The 15,012-nt window shown below is 41.5% G+C and overlaps 1 protein-coding gene and 1 long non-coding RNA gene across 2 annotated transcripts; both read right to left on the reverse strand.

Moving 5' to 3' along the window:
- Positions 1–221: 221 nt before the first annotated feature.
- On the reverse strand, positions 222–12,767 carry LOC110530552 (zinc finger protein 135). Its single transcript, XM_021613733.2, has 4 exons — positions 12,340–12,767; positions 2,211–2,332; positions 1,954–2,068; positions 222–1,738 (listed from the first exon to the last, which is right to left on the reverse strand). The coding sequence occupies exons 1-4, from the start codon at positions 12,548–12,550 to the stop codon at positions 597–599; spliced, it is 1,590 nt and encodes a 529-aa protein (XP_021469408.2). The 5' UTR covers positions 12,551–12,767; the 3' UTR covers positions 222–596.
- A 382-nt stretch (positions 12,768–13,149) lies between these two features.
- LOC110530560 lies at positions 13,150–14,422 on the reverse strand. The gene is made up of 3 exons (XR_002474547.2): positions 14,378–14,422; positions 13,728–13,956; positions 13,150–13,603 (listed from the first exon to the last, which is right to left on the reverse strand). It is a non-coding gene; the product is annotated as an uncharacterized LOC110530560 (long non-coding RNA).
- Positions 14,423–15,012: the final 590 nt, after the last annotated feature.

Raw genomic sequence — 15,012 nt, forward strand, 5'->3', positions numbered from 1 at the left:
CCTTTCCAAATCATGTCCAATCAATTGAATTTACCACAGGTGAAATCCAATGAAGTGGTGGAAACATCTCAAGGATGGTCAATGGAAACAGGATGTACTTGAGCTCAATTTCGAGTAACATAGAAAAAGGTCTGAATACTTATAAAAAATAAGGTATCTGTTTTTATTTTTTATTTTACTTCGCAAAATCTAAAAATCTGTTTTCACTTTGTCATTATGGGGTATTTTGTGTAGATTGCTGAGATTTTTTAAAAATGTAATCAATTTTAGAAGAAGGCTGTAACCTAACAAAATGTGGAAAAAGTCAAGGGGTCTGAATACTTTCCAAAGGCACTGTATTATTGATCTAAAAGCACAGATTGACTCGTTCATTAAATCAGTTTGATTGAATAGAATATGGTTTTATGATTTTGTGGTAGAAATACACATTGTTACCAGTTGTAAATAAGTTGTTAAAATGAAAACGAGGAGCAGACAAGAGTCAAACATGAAAATCCTTTCACAAATCAATTGGAAGAAAAAGCTTATCAACATGTCTCAAAATACTTTCTGTACCACATTTTCACATAGAAAGTGTGATGAAATGATATTATGAACTATTTGTTCCATCTGTTCTGAGGCAACATTAAACTTGTTTGTGGATCCGCAGGGTATGTGGGTGCCCCGTATTGAGACACTGGACTCTCCCCTATGTGAGTTCTTTGATGTGACTTCATTTTGGAGCGCTGGGTGAAGCATTTCCCACACTGTGTGCACTTGTAGGGCTTCTCCCCGGTGTGGACCAGAGCATGTCTGATCAAGTTGCACTGCTGGGTAAAACTCCTGCCACACTGTTCACAGGTGTACGGTTTCTCTCCGGTGTGACTCCGGAGGTGTACTTTGAGCTCGCTGAAACGCTGGAAGCTCTTACCACAGAAGGTGCAGCTGAAACGCCTCTCGGTGGTGCCACCTGATCTCCACTGAGTCCTCATTCTCTTCACCATGTTAAAACTACTGTGACTCAGGCTGTATCCAGAGAAGGTGGAGGTGGTGGCCATGTTTGACCCTGTCGTGCACTCACTCAATCTCACTGTTGCTTCTGAAGCCCTGTATTGATGCTGCCTTGGCTGTAGAGCTAAACTATTTCCTTCATTACTTGAGTTCAGCATCTCACTGCTCTGTCCCTCTGGCATCTGTTGTCTAGTCTCATTAGCCAATGTCCTGACATGTCTTGTCATGTGTTTTGCTGCACTGAACATGTTAGCATGTGGTTTCCATATAGAAGAGTGAAGCGATGGCCCTACTTCACCTGTCATAGTAGGAACAGATGGCAGCCCACTATGAGATGGGACCATTGAGATATTCTGAGAGTACTCTTCTGTGGAATGAAAGGAGAAATCTGGGTGGCCATCAGGGTCAGTGTCTCTGCCTGGACCCACAGAGGTCCACAGCTGCCCATCAGTCTCATCCATGACAAACTGGTCAGATCCTGTCAGGACCGTGGTCTGATCTAACTCCTCCTCTTTCTCATCCTTCACCATCACTAGGTCTAATGAGTCGTCGTCCTCGTCTGGCCGGTGCTGCTCTGTACTGAATACCTCTGTAGATGCGAGCCGGGGTGTTCCTGGTTCCTCTGGACGATCAGAATTGGGGTAATGTTCCACTGAGTCTCTGGGAGATATGCTGGGTTGTGTGATGAAGTCCTCACCACAGAGCCGTTGCTCAAAGGATGGTGGTTTCCCAGGCTTGGAACCAGACTCTAAAGATTTGGGGATCAACATAAATTAAACATTATAAAAGACCCATAACAGTTGCAAAACACAACTGCTTTTGAACGGACTGTGTGTCCATGCACTACATATGCCAGAACATAAAACACCCAACCCCAATGCAGCGATTTGGAATGTGCATACCACCACCCTCACACAGTCTTCCATAGACAGACTGAGCAGTACCCCTTATGGTCACACCCACCCTCTCCAGTGATCCTGAGCTCTTCATGAGGGTCAGTCTTCCACACATCCTCTGCTGTCTCCTCATCTTTGATCAGTATGGGTTCAGTCTCCACTCTCTGCTCCACATCTGTAGGCTGTAACAGGGACTGAGGTTATTACTCTGGACACACAGCATATCTAACCCTTTTCATGCTCATGAATCACACAAAAGCAATAACATCTCTTGATAATCCAATATCAGAATTGATCATAGATGTAAAATGTGATGTATCACACCTGGGGTTGAGAGTCTTCTTCAACAGCCAGCTCTTCGTCTCTGCACTGTGAGCTACTCCTCTGCCTGTTCAAAACAATCTTGACTGGATATGAAGATCTCTCTGATGCCATGGGGTAAAAACCTGGAAAATAATTGTATTCAATGAAATATCAGGGATAATCACACATTTTTGTCCCCAGTTGTTCCATGGTGCAATCAAATAGCTCTCGAGAACCCAAGGGGGCATAGCCAGTTTACAGCCAGTCCCCCTTTTGGGTTCTCAGCTGATGGGACGAACCACAGCTGGCTCCATATGAACTACAATTCCGTCCCAACACACTGTCTACGCAAATATGCCTCACTTGCCATACGGTTTTGGAAACCTTCAGAACTTAACTTTTATAAGCGAGAAAGAATCTTTCAACTACGAAAGATACACTTACTATGCGCAGTTTAGCAAAGTTGCACCCGATTGTTTTCACACACCGCCTCAGCTACAACACATCCTCACCTTGCTAGACACCACCGATCCATGTTTCATTTTTGTTTTGTCTTGATTATTTACACACCTGGTTTCCATTCCATTAATTATGTTCATTATTTAACCCTCTGATTTCCTTCTCTGTTTTGTGCGTTATTGTTTGTCATGTGGGTTCTCGTTGTTTGTGCTTTAGTTTATTGTATATGTTCCTTGTTGGAATCTTACCATTTATTGAGTAAATCGTGGATTATTACTCAGAACTGTGTCCTGCGCCTGACTCTGCCTTTATTCAATTTTACCAACGGCCTCACAACTAATGGTTATGATTCATTATTCCTGGTAGATACAAAATGTTATGATTGCAGACAGAACCCAGAGAATGCGATGGTGCAATATTGAATTACTCATATTTTGATAGGGTGCATTCATGGTCAACGTCAGCCAGAGGTATACCCATGCTGTAGATACAGTGGGGCAAAAAAGTATTTAGTCAGCCACCAATTGTGCAAGTTCTCCCACTTAAAAAGATGAGAGAGGCCTGTAATTATTAATTATTAATTATGCACACGCACCCTCACACATAAGGATGGCTCTGTTGTGGAAAGACTGATACATGTTTGATAGTGTCTTGATGCTGTATTGTTTGTCCTTCATGTTCTAATACTTTAATGTTACCCCTTCCTTGTGTTTTTTGTAATAAAAAAAAAAAAAAAATGTAATCTTGTGTTGCAATTCTGATGTACAATAATACCTTTCAGCGTTTTGGCAGTTTCATCTCACCAACAAAAAAACATACAAACGGCTTGTGAGGAGTGCTTGGTGAACAAGCACAACACAGTATTTAAAAAAACCCAGTTAAAAGTCTCCATTCTCTTTTACTCCTCAGTTGAGTTTACTTCACATTTAGGTAGCCAATGTAATGGATTTGTTTGCCAGGGCAAGTTTAGATAGCACTAGCTGTATTATGACGTTTCAGTTCGCTAGGTGTATACAGTGGGGCAAAAAATTATTTAGTCAGCCACCAATTGTGCAAGTTCTCCCACTTAAAAAGATGAGAGAGATGCCATTAATACAGGTAATACATTTTCATCATAGGTACACTTCAACTATGACAGACAAAATTAGAAAAAAAAATCCAGAAAATCACATTGTAGGATTTTTTATGAATTTATTTGTAAATTATGGTGGAAAATAAGTATTTGGTCAATAACAAAAGTTGATCTCAATACTTTGTTATATACCCTTTGTTGGCAATGACAGAGGTCAAACATTTTCTGTAAGTCTTCACAAGGTTTTCACTCACTGTTGCTGGTATTTTGGCCCATTCCTCCATGCAGATCTCCTCTAGAGCAGTGATGTTTTGGGGCTGTTGCTGGGCAACACGGACTTTCAACACCCTCTAAAGATTTTCAGACGGGCCTGGACATGTACTGGCTTAAGCAGGGGGACACGTCTGGCACTGCAGGATTTGAGTCCCTGGCGGCGTAGTGTGTTACTGATGGTAGGCTTTGTTACTTTTGTCCCAGCTCTCTGCAGGTCATTCACTAGGTCCCCCAGTGTGGTTCTAGGATTTTTGCTCACCGTTCTTGTGATCATTTTGACCCCACGGGATGAGATTGCGTGGAGCCCCAGATCGAGGGAGATTATCAGTGTGCTTACCTATTGCAGATTTAGTCTTCCCAGCATGGTGCAGGTCTACAATTTTGTTTCTGGTGTCCTTTGACAGCTCTTTGGTCTTGGCCATAGTGGAGTTTGGAGTGTGACTGTTTGAGGTTGAGGACAGGTGTCTTTTATTCTGATAACAAGTTCAAACAGATGCCATTAATACAGGTAACGAGTGGAGGACAAAGCAGCCTCTTAAAGAAGAAGTTACAGGTCTGTGAGAGCCAGAAATCTTGCTTGTTTGTTATTGACCAAAGACTTATTTTCCACCATAATTTGCAAATAAATTCCTTAAAAAATCCTACAATGTGATTTTCTGGATTTTTTTTCTCATTTTGTCTGTCATAGTTGAAGTGTACCTATGATGAAAATGTATTACCTGTATTAATGGCATCTCTCTCATCTTTTTAAGTGGGAGAACTTGCACAATTGGTGGCTGACTAAATAATTTTTTGCCCCACTGTATACACCTAGCGAACTGAAACGTCATAATACAGCTAGTGCTATCTAAACTTGCCCTGGCAAACAAATCCATTACATTGGCTACCTAAATGTGAAGTAAACTCAACTGAGGAGTAAAAGAGAATGGAGACTTTTAACTGGGTTTTTTTAAATACTGTGTTGTGCTTGTTCACCAAGCACTCCTCACAAGCCGTTTGTATGTTTTTTTGTTGGTGAGATGAAACTGCCAAAACGCTGAAAGGTATTATTGTACATCAGAATTGCAACACAAGATTACATTTTTTATTTTGATTTATTACAAAAAACACAAGGAAGGGGTAACATTAAAGTATTAGAACATGAAGGACAAACAATACAGCATCAAGACACTATCAAACATGTATCAGTCTTTCCACAACAGAGCCATCCTTATGTGTGAGGGTGCGTGTGCATAATAGTGATATAAAATATATGTCATAGTTTCCTTTTTCATGATCACAATCTTGTGAAACCCGAACCCTTCAAGATCCCCCCCCCACAGTTCCCCAATAGCTGTCCCTCAACCATTCAAGACCCCTCCCACAGCCCCCCCCCCCCCCCCCCCCCGGAATATTTTTTTTTAAATTAATTTCATTCCACACCCCCAAGAACATTTAAAACAAAGGGCATCAAGGACAACTGAAATCATAACAGCAATGGCAAATGTATATGTTTGTGTGCATGTCTGGCACTATTACATGTATGTGTGTGTTCTTGTATGTGTTTATTTGAATGAGAGTGTGTGTATATGCATGTGTACAAACACCTACAAGGCATCAGCCTCAGGCAAACCCGGCATTAGTTGTAAAAACACTGCCACTTAGTGTCATTCAAATGTACTTTTATTATGTTTTATTTTTACTTTATCTTTTGACCATCATCCTCTCTCTCACACAGCAACTCACAGCAACTCCACTCCCACTTGTCTCCAATTCCTCAGCTTCCCTCAGCCCATCCCAGCTATCTCTGCTGGTCACCCTCAGCTTCCCTCAGCCCATCCCATCCCAACCCTCAGCTTCCCTCAGCCCATCCCATCTATCTCTGCTGGCCACCCACTTCGTGTTTCTACGCATCACATATCTTTCAACTATGCTATGATGTTTAACGTACAATTTCAATCTATCTAATCGAATAGAATCTACAGATTGCGTGTTGAAGATAAATACTTTTACTAAGAGTATTAGTATATTATTAATTGACTGACCCGGTCTCTCCAGATCGCCTAACAGTACTATTTCTAGGGTCAATTGTAGATCAATGCTAGGTATTTTCAGCCATTCCTGAACCTGAGACCAGAAACAGGCTACCTGAGGGCAATACCAAAATAAATGGTCTATTGATTCTGTGTCCTCACAACAGAATCTGCAGAGCTTCAATGATTTTATGACCCAAATATTCAACATTTTGTTGTTGGCAAGAATTCTATGTAATAATTTTAGCTGAAAAGCACAAAGTTTTGAATCTTGCGTTGTTTTATATATCAACTCATACACCCTGTACCATGGAATCGGTACATCAAAAATCTCTTCCCAACTATTTTGCAATCTGTATGGCACAGTTGTCAACATCCTGGTCCTCAAAAGAAACTGGTATACTTTCCTATTTATGCTATTTTTATTCCTCCGCCAGTTTTGATCCTTTATATTGGGCAGACAGACCATTTTCCTACCTCCTCCCGCTGCCACCCGCCTCCTCCATTTTTGGGGTAATGCTGTAATCAATTGGTTGTACTCTTGGATTGAGCTGACCTTCCCGTACAATTCTGATAACTCCATGAAGGACATAACTCCACCATTCCAATTTACAATATCATTTAAGAACAAAATACCCCTTTCAAACATCTTTCCCATAAAGACAGGTATTTAATCAACCGGCACATTTAATTCAGCCATAATATTTGTTGTAATATTTGTTCTATTGTTTCAGGGGGATGAAATTGAAATTGTAGCCAGCTCTGCAAATCTTGTTTGAAAAAGACAGATACTTTGAAAAAAGTATAATTTTCAATTAATCGAAAATGAGACATGGCAAACTGCACAAAGGCAAAAAGGCAATTTTTAAACAATGGATGAGTTTTCTTATTAATCTACTTGAGAACCATTTAGGGTTCAAATAAAACTTTTGAATGAGTGAAGCTTTTAGAGGGAGGTTTAGTGCTTTTATATTTAATAATCTCAACCCACCCAATTCATATTCATTATATAGATAGGCTTGTTTTATTTTGTCTGTTTTAGCGTCCCAGATAAAGCAAAAACATTTTGCTCATATGATTTGAAAAACGAATCATCAGGACTAGGCAGCGCCAAAAGTGAGTGAGTAAACAGATATGATTAAGGAGTTAATCAGGCCAATTTTTCCATATATAGACAGGTATTTACCTCTCCATGGTTGCAGGATCTTGTCTATTTTTACAAGTTTTCTATTGAAATTCATTGTGGAGAGCTTATTTACATATTTTGTGATATGAATACCAAGTATGTCTACTTCACCATCAGCCCATTTTATAGGTAAACTGCAGGGTAATGTAAAAGTTGTATTTTTTAAGGGTCCAATAGGTTTTAGTCCAGAGAGTACAGAAAAGTTATCTAGATTTTAATGAGACATTGCAGGGATCTAGCTTGCGGACTTAACATAAGACTTGAGTCATCGGCATACATGGACACCTTTGTTTAAGCCTTGGATTTCTAATCCTCTAATATTGTTATTGGATCTGATTTTAATAGCTAGCATTTTGATGGCCATAACGAATAGATATGGTGACAGTGAACACCCTTGTTTAACTCCTCTTGACAATTCAAAACTCTCTGAGAAGGAGCCGTTATTTACTATTTTACACCTGGGGTTGCTATACATTATTTTTACCCATTTTATTTACACTGCTCAAAAAAATTAAGGGAACACTTAAACAACACGACGTAACTCCAAGTCAATCACACTTCTGTGAAATCAAACTGTCCACTTAGGAAGCAACACTGATTGACAATACATTTCACGTGCTGTTGTGCAAATGGAATAGACAACAGGTGGAAATTATAGGCAATTAGCAAGACACCCCCAATTAAGGAGTGGTTCTGCAGGTGGTGACCACAGACCACTTCTTAGTTCCTATGCTTCCTGGCTGATGTTTTGGTCACTTTTGAATGCTGGCGGTGCTTTCACTGTAGTGGTAGCATGAGACGGAGTTTACAACCCACACAAGTGGCTCAGGTAGTGCAGCTCATGCAGGATGGCACATCAATGCGAGCTGTGGCAAGAAGGTTTGCGGTGTCTGTCAGCGCAGTGTCCAGAGCATGTAGGCGCTACCAGGACACATGCCAGTACATCAGGAGACGTGGAGGAGGCCGTAGGAGGGCAACAACCCAGCAGCAGTACCGCTACCTCCGCATTTGTGCAAGGAAGAGCAGGAGGAGCACTGCCAGAGCCCTGAAAAATGACCTCCAGCAGGCCACAAATGTGCATGTGTCTGCTCAAACGGTCAGAAACAGACTCCATGAGGGTGGTATGAGGGCCCGACGTCCAGAGGTGGGGGTTGTGCTTACAGCCCAACACCGTGCAGGACGTTTGGCATTTGCCAGAGAACACCAAGATTGGCAAATTCGCCCCTGGCGCCCTGTGCTCTTCACATATGAAAGCAGGTTCACACTGAGCACATGTGACAGACGTGACAGAGTCTGGAGACGCCGTGGAGAACGTTCTGCTGCCTGCAACATCCTCCAGCATGACTGGTTTGGCGGTGGGTCAGTCATGGTGTGGGGTGGCATTTCTTTGTGCTCCATGTGCTCGCCAGAGGTAGCCTGACTGCCATTAGGTACAGATATGAGATCCTCAGACCCCGTGTGAGACCATTTGCTGGTGCGGTTGGCCCTGGGTTCCTCCTAATGCAAGACAATGCTAGACCTCATGTGGCTGGAGTGTGTCAGCAGTTCCTGCAAGAGGAAGGCATTGATGCTATGGACTGGCCCGCCCGTTCCCCAGACCTGAATCCAATTGAGCACATCTGGGACATCATGTCTCGCTCCATCCGCCACGTTGCACCACAGACTGTCCAGGAGTTGGCGGATGCTTTAGTCCAGATCTGGGAGGAGATCCCTCAGGAGACCATCCGCCACCTCACCAGGAGCATGCCCAGGTGTTGTAAGGAGGTCATACAGGCACGTGGAGGCCACACACACTACTGAGCCTCATTTTGACTTGTTTTAAGGACATTGCATCAAAGTTGGATCAGCCTGTAGTGTGGTTTTCCACTTTAATTTTGAGTGTGACTCCAAATCCAGACCTCCATGGGTTGATAAATTTGATTTACATTGATAATTTTTGTGTGATTTTGTTGTCAGCACATTCAACTATGTAAAGAAAAAAGTATTTAATAAGAATATTTCATTCATTCAGATCTAGGATGTGTTATTTTAGTGTTCCCTTTATTTTTTTGAGCAGTGTATAAGAGAATTACCAAAATTGAAAGAATTCAGGCATTTATAAATAAAATCCTGTCTTACTTTATCAAATGCCTTTTCAAAATCTGCTATAAATACCATTCCTGGCTTCTTATATGTTTCATGATGTTCTATTATTTCTAGTAGTTGTCGTATATTATCTCCAATGTATCGTCCATGTAAAAAACCTGTCTGATCAGGATGAACAATACCTGGTAAAATCCTTTTAATTCTGAGTGCTATGCATTTTGCTAGTATTTTTGCATCACAACATTTGTTCAAGCCTAAAATGTTAGTGCTATGCATTATGTTTCAGGCATGAATTTTCTTACGATACTAACAATTTACATATTGATTTTATTATGATCTTAATGATACTTACGTTCAACCTTTTGGCAGGTATCTTGCTACATAAATGCACCTCAGGTGGCAGACAGCTTCGTGAATAGACCACAATATTTAACATTTCCATCTATCACCTCCTCCCAGCTGCCCACTGCACTGAGGCTAGGAAACACTGTCACCACCGATAAATCCACGATAATTGAGAATTTCAATAAGCATTTTTCTACTGCTGGCCATGCTTTCTACCCGGCTACCCCTAACCCAGTCAACAGCCCTGCACCTCCCACAGCAACTTGCCCAAGCCTCCCCCATTTATCCTTCACCCAAATCCAGATAGCTGATGTTCTGAGAGAGCTGCAAAATCTGGACCCCTACAAATCAGCTGGGCTAGACAATCTGGACCCTCTCTTTCTAAAATGATCTGCCGAAATTGCTGCAACCCCTATTACTAGCCTGTTCAACCTCTCTTTCGTATTGTCTGAGATCCCCAAAGATTGAAAAGCTTCCGCGGTCATCCCCCTCTTCACAGGGGGTGACACTCTAGAACCAAACTGCTACAGACCTATATCTATCCTACCATGCCTTTCTAAGGTCTTCGAAAGCCAAATTTAACAAACAGATCACCGACCATTTCGAATCCCACCGTAACTTCTCCTCTATGCAATCTGGTTTCTGAGCTGGTCATGGGTGCACCTCAGCCACACAAGGTCCTAAACGATATCATAACCGCCATCGATAAGAGACAGTACTGTGCAGCTGTATTCATCAACCTGGCCAAGGCTTTCGACTCTGTCAATCACCACATTCTTATCAGCAGACTTAGCAGCCTTGGTTTCTCAAATGACTGCCTCGCCTAGTTCACCAACTACTTCTCAGACAGAGTTCAATGTGTCAAATCGGAGGGCCTGTTGTCCGGACCTCTGGCAGTCTCTATGGGAGTGCCACAGGGTTCAATTCTCGGGCCAACTCTCTTCTCTGTACAAATCAACGATGTCACTCTTGCTACTGGTGATTGATTCCCTGATCCACCTCTACGCAGATGACACCATTCTGTATACTTCTGGCCCTTCTTTGGACACTGTGTTAACTAACCTCCAGACGAGCTTCAATGCCACACAACTCTCCTCCCGTGGCCTCCATGCTCTTCAACCGATCGCTGCCTACACCTGCCCGCCCGTCCAGCATCATTACTCCGGACGGTTCTGACTTAGAATATGTGGACAACTACAAATACCTAGGTGTCTGGTTAGACTGTAAACTCTCCTTCCAGACTCACATTAAGGATCTCCAATCCAAAATAAAATGTGGAATTGGCTTCCTATTTCGCAACAAAGCATCCTTCACTCATGCTGCCAAACATACCTTGTAAAACTGACCATCCTACCGATCCTCGACTTCGGCGATGTCATTTACAAAATAGCCTCCAACACTCTACTCAACAAATTGGATGCAGTCTATCACAGTGCCATCGTTTTGTCACCAAAGCCCATATACTACCCATTACTGCGACCTGTACGCTCTCGTTGGCTGGCCCTCGCTTCATATTCGTCACCAAACCCACTGGCTCCAGGTCATCTATAAGTCTTTGCTAGGTAAAGCCCCACCTTATCTCAGCTCACTGGTCACCATAGCAGCACCCACTTGTAGCATGCGCTCCAGCAGGTATATTTTACTGGTCACCCCCAAAGCCAATTCCTACTTTGGCCGCCTTTCCTTTCAGTTCTCTGCTGCCAATGACTGGAACGAACTGCAAAAATCACTGAAGCTGGAAACTCATATCTCCCTCAATAACTTTAAGCACCAGCTGTCAGAGCAGCTCAAAGATCACTGCACATGCACATAGCCCATCTGTAAATAGCCCATCCAACTACCTCATCCCCAAACTGTTATTTATTTGGCTCCTTTGCACCCCAGTATCTCTACTGCACATCTATCACTCCAGTGTTTAATTGCTATATTGTAATTATTTTTGCCACCCTGGCCTATTTCTTGCCTTACCTCCCTTATCCTACCTCATTTGCACACACTGTATATATATTTTTTCTATTGTATTATTGACTGTATGTTTGTTTATTCCATGTGTAACTCTGTGTTGTTGTATGTGTCGCACTGCTTTGCTTTTTCTTGGCCAGGGCGCATTTGTAAATAGCCTACCTGGTTAAATAAAGGTGAAATAAATAAAAATAAAATTTTTTTGCCATAGGGTGGAGAGAAATGTTTGCAGTTTTTAATATGATATATGAGCGAGAGTGACTAACAAAAATCAATGCAGATTCCATCGGTAATTCAACCATGATTACTACAAGTTTAGACAGGCTCTTATGGAAAAAGATTGCAGTCAGAGTGCAGTATAACTGTAGTTAGAATGCGGTATAACTGCAGTATGCTGCAAATGCTGTGAACAAAATAGCACTTTTTTTTACTGCAGTAATTTTGCAGTTCAACTGCAGTTATTCTGCAATTACTGCACACAAAATACCACAGTTGACAGCAGTTACTGCACTTTTACTGCAGTTTCAAAACTGCAATCTTCTTTTGTAAGTTGCTGGCTAGACTAATTTACCAGTCTCAAAAAATGTTAGCTGACCTGGGCTGATTGAGTGACTGCTGATGCACAACTCAATTTCACCTTGTATATTCTACTATTCTAACTCTTCAACAGTAAATTGAGACCCCGCTAGTTGCCCATCCCTGGTCTATTGAATGTGCTAGCAATCAAATGACCATGAATAAGACGTCATCAACTACCTTTTCTCCTGACTCGTTGTGTTTTCTTCAGCTCGCTCTCCATCACTTGACACTTCCTTTTCAGTAAATCAATATCTCGCTGGCTTTGGGTCATTTCCAAACGTATAACAGCACAGCTATCATCTACACGTTGGTTTATTTCTGCTACAGCTGCTTTAGCTAAAACCTCCATTAAGGAGACCAACTGCGCCTGAAAATTGCAGCTGGCCATCTTGTTCAGCCAGTATTCTCTTTGATTAAGTAAATAGTCTACAAATCTCGAGCCAATGTGCAATAAACAATCCGTTAATTTCAATTTCTCACACTATGGTAAATGTTATTTGCCCAATTTGGCATTTGTTAAGTGATCGATTGAAGCAATAGATGTTGATCAATTCCAACAATGTTCAAAAGGGAGATCCGTGCGCAATCGCACTTCCGTTCAACTTGTGACGTAAGTATTTATTACCGTAAATATGAGACCGCAAAAGCCCTTCAAAATGGGCAGAGTTTAGCACTGGCAAGTGAAATACCAAAGTGTATAGGACAGCCATATCTATCGACAAAAAAATGATACGTTAAAGTCCAGTGGCTCACATGGTTAGAACTGCATAAAAAGTTATATGCATTTATAATGCACTATTTAAATGTATAATGCACAACACACTGCGATAAAATACAAAAACACTTTATTCAACCATTATTCAAAGTTATGGTTCCTTATGAGTCTAATAATGCCTTTATAAAGAATTGAACACAGGTGTCAGGAAACATTTAAAATATTGCCATCTCTGTTGTCATCCACACAACCTAATGAAACCATTCTGAAAATGTGGTATAGTATTTATTAAAGGGATATAACTTGTTTGACACAGCTGGGGATCAAGGACAATAATCTAGTTTCATGTAAACTTAAAATAATATGCATTATAGCTGATTTACATTGAGGTTCTTCACTTAGGGTTTTTAAGGCACGTACATATATAAGTAGAAGTATTAGATATAAAGAGTATGCATATTAGATAGTGTGTAGAAGATAACATTGATGGAGCTGCCTGAGAGAATATGCATACGATTACAGTAGTACTGACATATCCGTGTGAGAGTTAGTTAATTATGATTGGATGTATATGGAGCAGTGTGTGTATACAATGGACTGTGTGTACACTGGGTGGTTATTCTCTCCAGGAGAGGAAGTAGAGCTCGCCCAGTGCATCGCCACACACCAGTTCACTGGAGCAGTGTGGGTTCAAATCCAAGACCATAACAGGACCCACACACACACCTGTACAGAGTTAGAGAGAGAGGGAGTGTAAGCATATATAAACAAAAAGTGCATTGGTCTGACTTTTCATCCATTCCTCGATGAAATCATTTGAGTGTGTGGAAACTGAAGAGTTGTCATGAACCTGTTTCTTGGTGTTTCTGTCCCACAGTTTTGTCATGGGATGCTGAGATCATTGTGCTGTTGTTGAGTCACAGTACACTGATCCTGTCACTGTGTGCCTAGGGAAAATCAATCTTCAGTTTCATCAGAGGAAAAAGGAGAGCTCTTACAGGTTTCTTGCTGCTCCAGGAGTTGATGTTTGGTGGCTGCTTGAACCACGTTTCCCTTGGAATCTCCACACACCACCAACTCTGGAGACAGGACACAAATTACAGTGCAGTTAATAAATTATTCATATCACAATTTGTTTACAGATGCTTCACAATATGTATCAAAATGTGTATGATTATGCTGATGGTCACCCTGACACCCCAAACCATGGCTCTGGCTGTTATCTGTGACTGATAAGAGCACCTCTCCTCCCTGCATCTCGTGGCTATTTTTGCCTTCTCATGAAAGCGGACGTCAATTGAACTGTACGTCATTCTGACTGCAGGCCTGTCGTAGATCATGAACCTTCTGGAGCCTGACCCCACCACGTCCCCATCCCCCTGACCCCTACCATTCCACCCCTAACACACCGTTACTGTTACTCCTCTCAAATTTCAGAGTGAGTTTGAGGTATAAACAAGAATGAGAAAGAGTAAGAAAAAGAGTTAAACTATTCCTTACCTTCACTCTGCACCGGCACAACCAAGCAGCAGTAAGCGTTGACGTAAGAAACCACTAAACTTCCCCTGTTGACTTCCTGAGTCTCTCTCTTTCTCTTTCTCTCTCCCCCATTATCTCTGCCTCTGGCAAATCAATGAAACAGTAAATCCTTCAAACTACCAATCAATTTCTCTCATCTATTTAGCAATATACAGCATCTAATGACCTTTGATTTGGATTACCAGTTTTATACAGTACCTGTTATGCCCTGACCATAGAGAGCCATTGTTTCTCTATGGTATAGTAGGTCAGGGCGTGAATAGGGGGTGATCTAGTATTTCTATGTCTATGTTGTGTTCTAGTTTCTTTTTCTATGTTGGTGTTTTGTATGATTCCCAATTAGAGGCAGCTGGTAATCTTTGTCTCTAATTGGGGATCATATTTAAGTCGTTTTTTTTCCCACCTGTGTTTGTGGGATCTTGTTTATGTTTAGTTGCCTGTTAGCACTTCATTGACTTCGTTCATTCTTTATTGTTTTGTGCGTTTCACTAGATACAGTGCCTTGCGAAAGTATTCGGCCCCCTTGAACTTTGCGACCTTTTGCCACATTTCAGGCTTCAAACATAAAGATATAAAACTGTATTTTTTTGTGAAGA

Source organism: Oncorhynchus mykiss, chromosome 8 (genome assembly GCF_013265735.2).
Source record: "Oncorhynchus mykiss isolate Arlee chromosome 8, USDA_OmykA_1.1, whole genome shotgun sequence".
NCBI classification, from domain to species: Eukaryota; Metazoa; Chordata; class Actinopteri; order Salmoniformes; family Salmonidae; genus Oncorhynchus; species Oncorhynchus mykiss.